This window comes from Perognathus longimembris, chromosome 1, assembly GCF_023159225.1.
Source record: "Perognathus longimembris pacificus isolate PPM17 chromosome 1, ASM2315922v1, whole genome shotgun sequence".
In the NCBI taxonomy this organism is placed as follows: domain Eukaryota; kingdom Metazoa; phylum Chordata; class Mammalia; order Rodentia; family Heteromyidae; genus Perognathus; species Perognathus longimembris.
In genome coordinates this window covers 138461223-138473791 of record NC_063161.1, presented here as the reverse complement: position 1 = coordinate 138473791, position 12569 = coordinate 138461223, and the positions used below count along the sequence as shown (strand labels likewise).

Genomic DNA, 12569 nt, shown 5'->3' with positions numbered 1-12569 from the left:
TGACTTCTATATATTTTAAGGCTACATTAATCAAGACAATGTGATGCTGATCAAAGAAAAAGCCACATAGATCAATGGAACAGAGATGAAAAAAATTGACATACAAAAATATACTAAGCTGACCTTTCAAAATGTGAATGCAATGAAAAAAAGTCTTTTCAACTAATGGTATAGAAACTAGATATTAACCTGTAAAAACAAACCAATAGTCAGACCGTACTTCTCCACAACAGTTAACTTAAAAGGAATCCCAGACCTAAATGTAAAACCTAAAACATCTGTAGTGGAGTACTAAACTCTATGGTTCCTGAGGGTTCAAAGGTTCTTCCTCAATGGCAGCCTCACCTGGAAACGATATACCCAAGAACACCAAAGGGTCTACTATACAGTGTAGTGTTCTATAATTCATAATCAAGTTATATCACATTAGACCAATTAAAACTTGAAGCCACACCCAAAGAAACATAGGCTCCATGGTTTCCATTTGTAATAATTAGTATGTGTATATGATAGTCCTAGCAGAGGATCACAAAATAGCTCAACAGCTACATACATATGACCATATAAAATGATGCTGATCAAAATGAACTCCAAGATATGAAAATGAGGTTGTTGTTTTTTAATGTACTGTGTGAAGTTATTTCTTTTTTTTCTCCTCCCCCTTTGGTTTATCCTCTGTTGTCACTGATTTTGATTTTGGTGCCCTCTGTCTTTATGTACATTTATCTGATTTGGGGAAGGGAAGGAGAATATAAAATGGTGAGACAAAGGACAAAGAGTGAACCAATGTAACTGCAATACTTAGAAGACACTATGTTGGAAATGAACTTTACAACTTGGGGGAGAGGGGAGCTGGGGAGGGGCGGGAGGGAAAATGGGAGAAAATGAGGGAAGTTCTTGTTTGACAAGAAATGTACTTTCATTCCATTACTTATATAACTGTAACCCCTCTGTACATCACCTTTACAATAAAATTAAATAGAAAAACTTGAAAACATACAGAACGTTATAGCTTAGTCTCACATTGTATTGTACTATACCGCAGTTTATCTTCATAATCATGAAGCTGACTGGAAGCTGCCCATGGCTTGCTATCACTGTCTATTAGCACAAGAATATATTGTACTATATAATCAGGCCAGGAAGACCAAAACTTGAGATACGGTTTCTCTGGATGTCTTTTTTGAATTATCATAATTATGATTTATGAATTTATGAATTATAATATAGAAAAATCACAAGTCCAAAAACCATAAATCAAGGACCATCTGTAATTCTGAAAGGCGGCACCCATGGTCAAGTACACATCCTTCATTCATCTCTTCCGTCTATAGACTTCTCTGGAATTGCTAATCTTTACCACACAAGTTAATACTTAACACTTGTGCTACCCTTACTGGATTACATCATATGCATTACAATGGATTACACTCATATGCATTCACAAAAGAAATGAATGGTTTTATATCTTCAATACTATTTATTAAAGAATGGCTAATCTAAAAAAATACTTGTAAGTAAAATGTCACTTTCAACTATTCATTAGTTCCACAAATCATGTCCACACAGTTTTACCTATTAATTTAACAACATTACTTGGTGCTAAAAAAAAATATTAACCAAAATATCCTTAACTGTCTCTTTCACATACATAGGTAATAATTTGGGACTCAACTTGAAATGTCTCAGGCTACTTCAGCATCCTAATACTAAACACTAATAAGTCAATGTTAATTTGTCATTGTTAACATACAATATTAATATATGATGCTAATATATCACATGACAATGATACAGTAACATATAATTACTGATCTTAGTTCCATCTAAATCCCCAAATCCACAAAAATAATAATAGTTAATATTCACTGAATGTTAACTATGTACCAGATACTGCTGCAAATACCTTGGAAATACCCATTCATGCCAGGTGCCAGTGGCTCATGCCTATAATCCTAGCTACTGAGGAGGCTGAGATATGAGGATTGAGATTTAAAGCCATCCCAGAAAGAAAAACGATATTTTTATGTCCAATTAACCACCAAAAAGACAAAAGTGGAGCTGTGGCTCAAATGATAAAGTACAACCTGAGTGAAAAGCCAAATAAGAGTGCCAAGCCCTGAGTTCAAGCCTCAAGATTGGCACACACACAAGAAGAATCAGATTCTTTTTTGAATCTAAAAATATCATAAGAAAAACATTTTAAAGGTGAAGAAAATTAAATACAGCAATCAATCAAGCAGCAAAATTCAAAGCTAAGTCTAGACTCTATGGTGGGCTCTAGGCCCACCATTAACCATCATGCTATACTGCTTCTCTTTGCCAAAGTAGCAACAAATGATATCACTTAATGGTACTCTTAAAAAGGAGTGTTACTACCAGTAAAAAATAATTCTATAGAAAAAACTAGCAACTAAAGCTATTCTTTAATTGAACTCAGGAAAACATACGCACACAAACACACTATGCTTCTTTGCTAGTTACATGCCAATGTGTACAAGAGAAAAATCTTACAGGAAAAAGTTTTATCCAAAGCTGTACATGTAATACATGTATTTACCTGGCAAAAACTTCAAAGTTTGCAGCATCTGTCTTTCCTGAGAGAAATCCACCATTAAATGAGTCATGTTGTCACTGACCTTTGGTTTCAAAGAAAGGCGAAAGGCTGAAGCCATTGTGACTCTATGGTAAACACAAATATACTTTTTAAAAATAAATGAATGGAAATATAAAATATTTAATTTATAAAATTAGAAGATAAAAATTCCTTCACTTTAATGATTTCAGAGACTATAACAAACATATACAATAATGGAGAAATTTGCTTTGTGTTTTAAAAATTCTATTAAAAACTGAAAAATAACTTTTGAAGATATTTAACAACTTAGCAACTCCAGCCACTTTTATAAAATTGCATATATACGCAAATATCACATGAAACAAAAGTCCAGTATTTAAATAATCTTGGCCAGACCCAATATTCATCTGAATCTCTGTACACTCAGTCTCACAGACTTCCTGATGCCAGCCTCACTCCTTTTCATATGCCAAACAATGAACTGTTATGCAACCAGATTTACTCACATATCCTAACAGTCATAGCTATACCGTGTGACCTCAACAAGAATAGAGGCAGATGGGCCCAATATTGTATACTACAGGATCTATTAAAGAAAGGATGGAGGTGAGAAGAAAAGAACTAAAATTGTGGTCAGTATGACACGATAGCAAGATGTCACCATTCTGATCTATTCAAATAAGCTACATGGAAAGATGTTATGAGAAAACTATGTGTTCTGAAAAATATAGTTCAATAAAAATGATTGAAGTGGGTGTGAAGTAAAAAACAAAACCAAGATGAAAACAAACCAAACCTTACTTTATCAAAAGTATAGGAAGCAGTTCTCTATTAAAGTTGGAAGTCAAAAGAAAACTGTTGTTGTATTAATCTGTAATTTTATCTCAAATCTCAAAATTTCACATTATAGAAAATTTCCTCAATTATTACCAAGTTCCTTATTTTGAAAAAAAAAAAAAAAGACACAGGAGTTCTAATGAATGCTGTCCTCCTAGCACAGAAGCTGAGAGGAAGTAAACAAGAGTGAGAGGGGCAAAGCAAACCCATTCTTAGTCAGCAGCGTCTGCCAAATGACACCAAAGAATCAATAGTATTAAAGATGCCGTGCTTGCTGAATTCACTTATTATGGAATGAAAAATGTCAAACAGTAATATTCGGTTACTTTACTTCACTTTAAAACTAGGAAAATAATTACTTTAATAGTAACAATGAGTAACTCATATTTTATTTATTTTGTCCAGAAGGAAGTAGTACTACAATCATTCCCTCACTATTTTGTAGCTTGCTTATTGCAGCTTGACTGTATCTCGGTTTTAAAAAACAATACATAGTGACCCCTTGCGTATCGTGGGAGCTATGTTCCAGAGACCACATGATAGGCAAAAATCTGTGAAGTAGTAAGAAGTGAACGAACTGTGATATAGTAAGGGACGACTGTCTAAAGCTGCTACTTCCCGATTTTCACCTATTGTGGGGGTCTCTGTGACCTAACGCCTGTGATAGGTGAGGGATAAGTGTATGTTGAAATATAATTTATGGGAAAGAGAACTCATACTAACTGGAAAGTTGCTATATGCCAAACCTAACACCCAATATTATCCATATATTAAGCTGCTGGTTCTCAAAATAAAATAAAACCAGTAAGAAGCTAGAAATAAAAGCTAAATCTGATGTATGTTGTTCTTTATAGCTCCACGTATTTTTAAAGACTTTTTTTGGGGGGGATGGTCATGGGGCTTGAACTCAGGGTGTGGGCCCTATCCCTGAGCTCTTTCCCACAAGGCTAGTGCTCTACCTGAGCCATAATGCTACTTCCAGTCTTCTAAAGGTTAACTGGAGATAAGAGTCACACTGTGGTTGGGGACTTTCCTGCCTGGGCTGGCTTTGAACTATGATCCTCAGATCTTAGCCTTCTGAGTAGCTAGTATACAGGTGTGAACCTCTAGAGCCCAGCTATATTGAAGACTTAATAAACTATATCCATATATATATATTTAATAAACATTAACTGAATCAGTAAATTAGCTGTACATAATCCTGAGAACCTATTTAATGAGAAATGTTGCATAAAGTAGTTTAGATAATTTTAAATCTGAAATCTGTAAAACTTGATTTAATCACTATGAACACACAAAAAAGGATGTCTCCCAAAAATGCATTAGAAAGGTTTATCCAAGTCTAAAAATAACACTAATTCTAGTCAAAATGAAAACTTCTAACTTCATATGAATCAATTCAGATACACAACAGTATAGTTTCCAAAATATTGAAAATTCATTTTTAAACTGGGTATGTTTAGACAAATGTGGCTCAAAACCAAACTGAAAATCTGAAAAAGATATTCCCTAAACAGACCCATGTGGTTAGTTATGCTTTAATTCATTTTGGCAGTCTTGGTTTATTTCTAATACTGCCAACTGAATGAAAGAATCTCTTCTAGTTTTATTTTTGTCGAAATAAATATGAAACATATGAACAACCTAATTTCCTCAAACTGTCTCTCATGATGTTTCTTTCAAGAATCAATAATTTCTAGTATCTCAACTCATAATCTTCTGAGTATCCAAAAGTATCCAGCAGTGACTATCAAGGTTCTAGTACTGAACTAAGGAACTTGCATCTTTGCTTAGATTTTTCTCCCCACTCAAGGCTGATGCTCTATCACTTGAGCCACACCTCTACTTCTGTTATTTTGGTCATTAACTGGAGATAAGGGCCTCTCAGTTTTGTCTACTTAGGCTGGTTTTGAACTGAGATCCTCAGATCTCAAGCCTTCCAAGTAGCTATGATTACAGATATGAGCCACTGATGTCAGGCCAATCTCATTTCTCACTCCTGTTATTTTTGTCTACATTTTATCACAATAAATGATAATACGTTTTCGTATATGTTTTCTTTTCTTTTTCTTTTTTTTGCCAGTCCTAGGGCTTAGAACTCAGGGCCTGAGCACTGTCCCTGGCTTCTTTTTGCTCAAGTCTAGCACTTTACCACTTGAGCCACAGCACCACTTCGGGCTTTTTCTGTTTACGTGGTGCTGAGCCATCAAACCCAGGGCTTCATGTATATGAGGCAAGCACTCTACCACTAGGCCATATTTCTAGCCCCATATATTTTCATTTTTTGTATTTGATTCTCTGTTCAATGTTACACACTCTACCTTATAAATCTGTCTTGATACAAGAGAATAATACTTCCTTTGCTTGGTAAAAAGTTACTATGACTATCTGCTTAAATTGTTTTTAACATTTGAAAAATAAATGATAGGATTTTACAAACTTACTTATGGGGAGAAGAGAAACTATGCCTGAGAAACCTAGACATTATAAAGCTAAATATTAAGTTAAAATTTTAAGACCTAGAAAAATGCCTCTGACAGGAAGCAAATATTTGGTGGTGGAGGAAGGGCAAAAAAAAAAATCCTTGAAAAAATGAAAAGCATGGACTTTGCAGGAAGTATGACTCCCAAATAATCTGGATTCTAATGGAATCAAGTCAAGAGGGTAGCTTAGAAGAGGAGGCAAAGAAGTAAGGTTTCAGTGAATACAGTCATACAAGCTAGTATTAAAATTGAATTCTGTGAAAGAAACTGAACAATGAGGTCTTGAATAGGACAGAAATCTGGGAACCCCAGAGCTATACAGAATCTTGAAATGAAAGAAAGACTTTACAAATATCACCAAACCTGGTTAGGAACTGATTTCTAAACCAAAAAATCAGAAACAAGGGTAAAAGAATAGTAGCTAATCAGGAAGATTAATCTAGACAGAGTAGAAGATAAACTGCTCCCAGCAACTTTCAGCAGCCATAACATCTTCAATTCTAATTATCACAGTGTGCAGAAACGTATGCACCTGTAGTCCAGTTATTGAGAACTGAGAAAGAAGGAATGCTTGAATCTAGAAGTTCAAGACCAGGATAGACAATATTTTGAGAACTTCTCTTAAAAAATGATCAAAAGAAAACACTGCCTAATATTAAGCATATAATAAATGTAGAAATTAGTATTTGTGCTAAAAATGCTTTACTCGGTATGAAAATCTTTGTCTCTCATCAAATAAAAAAACTCACAAAAGAATAAAAATTTTCTGCCAAGATTAATAGACACTGGTCACACTGACTATTCATCAAGGACAACCTAGGGATTTTCAGTAGTGTTTGAAGAGCTGTCCGCCTTTCTGAGAAGCCCATGCTCCTCAAGTTAAAAAACAAAAAACTTTAAGTTACAAGTTATAATCTCACTATCAACAGTTCTCAGTAATGGTCAGACAGATCCAAATTGTTCCCTTTGCCTTAAGTCAATCCAACTGTAGCTGGCTATTCCTTCAAGACTCTCATGTATGAATTCATTCCAGCAAGTGCTGAATTAGTTTTTCATTCCTGACTGCACTAATGAGAAATATCTTCTAAGTTAAAGTCTTTACCAATGTTCTTTTTCTACCAAGTAAAATAGATAGTGTGGCATTAGAAATAGAAAGAGATGGCACCAGGAACCCAACAGAATGAGAATACAAAGGCGTTAAACAGGAGAGCAGTGACTAGGAGATCTGTAGGTCTTGAAGACAGTTTACAATACTGTGATTTCTCAAAAAATAAAAATCACATCTAAATTTAAGGATAACAAAAGAATGCATTCCAGGAACATATATTTTTAAATTATCTAAAATAGTTCCCTTTTGGTTAAGTGTAACTAAGAACTATTCTAAAGCTAAAACTAACTATATTAGCATAGCAGAAATGAAATTCTTTTGGATGTACAAATTGTCTATAATCGTGTTATGAACATTTTTTTAAGTATTCCTAATTATTCTCAGAAAATAGAAGACTTTTAAAAAAATTTGGCAATTATGTATTCTATAAAAAACTTTCTGAATTTCATTTCTGACTTCAATATCAACACTTAAATAAAAATATAGGTTTATACCATACCTATCCTTGATCTGTCTGGCAGCCTTGGTGCAAATCAGGGAGAAGAGAAAGAAGGTAGTTAGTGCTTTCCATGCAAATTTCAATGACAGTGACATGCAAGAAAAGTTAGGATATAAACCCTAAAACTGATTAGTTCATACTCATAAAAATATAAATTGCAGGGGATTTGTATAGTTCATATAAGCTTGCATAATGTGATGTTAGAATTATAGTAGAAAATCCAGATCCCATGTAAATTCCCTAAGAGGAGGAAAATATAATACTTCAAACTAATTCTAGGTGATTATAAACAATTTTTTCTTACCTTATGATTACCAAAACACACCTCTACTTTTATTCAGTCTGGTATCCTTCAACTACAACAGGCAATCTCTTCCATGGGATACACATTTTCATGTATTCTGATAATTATCTTGTACATGTCAAATCTGTTCTCTAATTTTTTTCAGATAGCTCTTTCACTACTTCGTAACAGTTGTTCCAAGTTTCTTTATGTGCTTCCACTGAGCAAGGGCTCTGTATTTTGGGAGTTTACCTGCTAGCATATAAACCTAGGCTACAGTGCTACAATCTTTTACTCCAAACACACATTGACTGGCACACACACAACAACAAACCAGCAAAGAAAAGGACAAGAGCAGTGGCTCAGCAATAGAGTGTCTAGCACCTGAGGACTTGAGTTCAAACCACAATACTTGCAAAAAATAAAAGAAAAAAAGATTCCCAAAATATCAAAGTATCAAGCAAAAATATCAGCCTTTGCAAAACCCAAATTATGTACTGGTTCAATGGATTTGCTATATTACAGGTTTTATATTTTTCTATACATATATTTATCTGTTCCTAAAAAGTAATACTTTTCCCAAAAAAGCATGAGCATTTAAAACTATGTCATATAACTATACAAAATAACTTAAAATAAATGTTAAAAATACAGTACTGAATACACTCACTTTGTAACTAGGTACAAATGCGTAACAGAAAACTAATTCAGGCTGGCCTAAGACCCTATCTGAAAAAACAATTATCGTTAAAAGAACTGAGAGTGTTACTCAAGTGGTAGAGCAGCAAGGTACAAGACCAAGTACAAACTCTAGTATCCCCCACCCAGAAATGCTCTTTTTGGAAGACAATGAAATATGAGAAGGTTCAGTGCCTAGGTTTTAGCCAAGGTGTTTCCCCATTGACTACTTATGTTACTCTGACTTAAGTTTAATATGGAATATCCACAAATAGTATGCATTAAAGGAATTTCTTTTCAATATATCTAACAATATACTGGTATTCTAATAATTTTCACAATCATCTCTCCTATTTTTTTTATTAGCTTAGTATCTGAAGCAGGCCAACAGATGAGGCAGCTAGCTAGGAAAGTGAAGTTAGTTTCTGAGTTGAAACCAAATCATGTCTAGATATTATTTACATGTATAAAGAAAATAAATAAGCTAAGCATTTTTATTTAACAATAAAATCATACTCTAGCTAGGAGAGACTGACAATTCCTTGCACCGTATTTCCAATGTTTGCTAAGTAGTACCAGAAAATGTTGAAGGGCAAGTCCAAAATAGTAAGATAGAAAAAGCAAAATAACAAATTAAGAAAATATATTTAACCACAATGTTATCTATTTAATCAAAACCTTCCTATCTATTTTAAGGAAAAAAAAACTTTCACTAAGAAAGCTGGAAAAGAACAATGGAAAAGGAGGATGCATAGTATCAGAGAAGACAGGAAAAACTCTCAAAATATCAAAAGAAGAAATAAACTTTTATCACAGCTTGCCCAAGCACCAGCATCTATTTCAATGTAGCTTAATTAAATTATTTTATAGTACTTAGGTCTACACTTACTAACCTTCTTTCTCACTCTCAGGCTGTCATTTATTAATTTCCACTGTTATGATTATGCCTGTCACTAACAGCCGCCCTACTCTTCTACAAGAAAAATCTGTTGACAACTGGAAAACAGAAAAATAAAAGCCTAAAGATGTAGCAGTACCATGTTCTGATTAATAGTCAACAGCTTCTGAGAAATTGGTGAATGCAGAATACTAACTACTGTCTATGAACTCTATGACATTTTTGCTTTGTGTGCTTTCACAAAAACAATGTGCCTGGTATTTAAGGTTATTGCCTAAGTGTCCTGGGACAGGTCATGCCTGACATTACTAAAATACTACATAAGTCCTACCAAGTACAAGGGGAAAACTTCTTTACGATTCACTTCCAAATTTAGGAATCAGTTACCATACTCGATTATTTATATTTTTATTCATTTTGTTAAAAGAAGAATATGATTTTTAAAGCTTAAATTCAAAATGCAAAGAATTAGGCTAAAATATTACATTCCAAGGAAGTTTTTTCTATCTTCAAGTTCACAGAAAAAAAAACACAAAATGAAAACATTGACTGAATACAATATAGCCACTTTCCTAACATGAATGCAGCTCACTACATTGTCCAAAAAGATAATCTATAAAGATATAGATATTCTATAAAGACATATAATAAAGATACTCTTTGGTGTTTACCAAAGTTAAATCTTACTTCAGTAACCACATATTATTAGTTTGCTAATGATATCACATAATTTCCCACTCTTTTACCCTGTCTTGATATATTCTACATTCCTAAATTTCAACTTGATAAGCTGGCAATTATTTTTTTAATTGCACTTAAAATAAGAATTAAACTTTAGAATGGACAATTTCTTAAATACCAAAATCTAAGTTAAACATTATCAAGCTTCTTATTCTGTTCTTTAATTTTTATGCAAAACCTACCCCTAAACAAGGACCTACATTTTCATATTTTAATAAAACACTCAATTATTTGAGCTAAACAATGAGACATTTGTCTCCCATAATAAAATTGACTAATTTGCATCAAGTTATGGTGTTTCCCTAGTCACAAAGAAAATGGGGAACTCATTTCTAAACATATTAATAGCAACATCTTTCCTCAGTCATGAAAAAGTTTGTAAGAAAATGGTGACTCAGTTCAAGTATATAAGCCTTTAAAACAAATTGCCAGTAGAGAAATAGCTGAGACAATAAGCTCCCTCAGCTGAATTTTAAGAGGAAATTGATCTAAATTAATTTATTCATGACCCTATACTTCTAATTGTCTGCTTCAAAATAAATCAACATCTAGCAGTATTAGAAATGACAAAAAAATCCAATACTGAAGAAATGAGCCCCTTTAAAAAAATGTGTTATTAGTGTAGTGTTTTCTTTGTATTAGTGTCTTCCATACCTTTGAAAATGCTTCTGGTTCTTTTATCTCTAATGACCTTGTTGCATATTCTAGTAGCTCTTCTGAGTTCTCCAGGGCATTATTACACTGACTTAGCTGATTCTAGGGGGGAAAAAGTGCTAATTATTAAAATGAAGACTATTTCCATCAAAATCTTGAAAATACACAGTTAACAACTGCACAAAAATTTGTCAGAGTGCTATGGACAATAATTAATATATCCAGAACAGTTTGTACACATAGATACAGATATACAACTTAAAATAAAGAGGAAAAGCAGTTATACACAACTTGGGCCAAATTCAATTGAAGATTCTTTCCAGTGAAGAAACTAAAATTTAAATTAATATACCAAAATAATATATGTGCAGACAAAACCCTGCAATGAAGATTAAATTTCTTATTAATATTTAACTATTAAGGTTAAGTTTGTGAACCTAAGTACAGGAACATTCAGTACTAGTTTCCCATTTATTACACTACTCAAGGAATACATTCTATTATATAGATCCTAAACTTTAAAATTTTGGACTGAAACCTAATTTCCTAGCACAAGGACTACAAATGCAAGTGTCTAGACTTAAAAAGATACAAAGAGAAATAAACGATGGAAATCACTACAGGAATATATTCTACCCTCACTGCCTACAAATAAGAAAAGTACAAAGTATACTTTTCTAAGTTTTCTCTTTTGATCTCCCCTCTTCTCATACTCAAATGAAAATTTCTCATTTTTATGTGCAAAGTGTATTAATGATAGCTTCAACTAAAGAAACAGCCCATTCCCAAGTTTAAATATATACATGATTCTTTACCGGAATACTTATTAATATCGATTCCTTATTCAAATCTACTTATTATTCCCTTAGATCTCCATAAAAGATAAACCATAGTTCATTATACTAGATGTTGATGTATTCTGCTACTTTACTCTGGAAAGAATCATGAAGTCACACTCTGAGTTAAAATGGGCATATAAGTGTTATCTTAGTAATCTGACCATAAAGTCATAAACTACTGTCTCAAGAATTAACAAATCACATTAGGTATCCCATTTATAGATGAGTTTTATTAAAGAATTTAGCAAAATCAACAATAAAATGGCAGATTAAAAATGATCTACTGGGATCTGTGGAGCAAAATCACTGCAGTATTGTGGTAAAAAAAAATACAAAAAAGGTTAGACTACATACTACATACATCTCAAGGAATTCTTAAAATGTGAGTCTGAAAATCAAATTCTGATAAAATAATATACTAAACTAAGAAAATTATACTTTGGTCTTCAGATCTCAGACTTCTGAGTAGCTTTTATTATAGGAGTGAGCCACCAGTACCTGGCTTAATTTTTAATATGGTTTAAAAACAATCATTGTAAGAGCTTTGCTATCTAATGTTATTGTATTTTCAACCAAAGGAGATCAGAGAAAAGGATCCAAGTCTAGCTGAGTAAAAGTTAGAAATACAGTAAGATACAAGAAGAATAAGACAAGTAGGAGGCTCTGTGTGTATGTGTGTGTCTGTGTGTGTGTGTGTCTGTGTCGTGTCTGTATGTGCCGGTCCTGGAGCTTGAACTCCAGGCCTTGATGCTGTCCTTGAGCTTTTCTAATCAAGGCTAGTGTTCTACCACTTGAGCCTCATCTCCACCCCAGTCTTTTTTGGGAGGAAGGGAGTGGTAAATTGGAGACAAGAGACTCAGACTTTCCTGCCCAAGCTAGCTTCAAATCATGATCATCTGGTCTCAGTCTCTGGAGTAGCTAGTAGTACAAGCATGAGACATCAGCAACTGGCCAAATAGGAAGTACTTTAA

The 12569-nt window shown here is 33.3% G+C and overlaps 1 protein-coding gene across 2 annotated transcripts in view; it reads right to left on the bottom strand.

The window, feature by feature from the left end:
- Fsd1l (fibronectin type III and SPRY domain containing 1 like) overlaps nucleotides 1–12569 on the bottom strand; it is a 58122-nt gene that overhangs the window by 27099 nt on the left and 18454 nt on the right. For both annotated transcript variants that reach the window (XM_048338511.1, XM_048338521.1), the window contains exons 4-6: nucleotides 10760–10861; nucleotides 7506–7528; nucleotides 2561–2682 (exon numbers count right to left, since the gene is read on the bottom strand). In XM_048338511.1, coding sequence (XP_048194468.1) covers nucleotides 2561–2682; nucleotides 7506–7528; nucleotides 10760–10861 — 247 coding nt within the window. The remainder of the gene's footprint in view (nucleotides 1–2560; nucleotides 2683–7505; nucleotides 7529–10759; nucleotides 10862–12569) is intronic.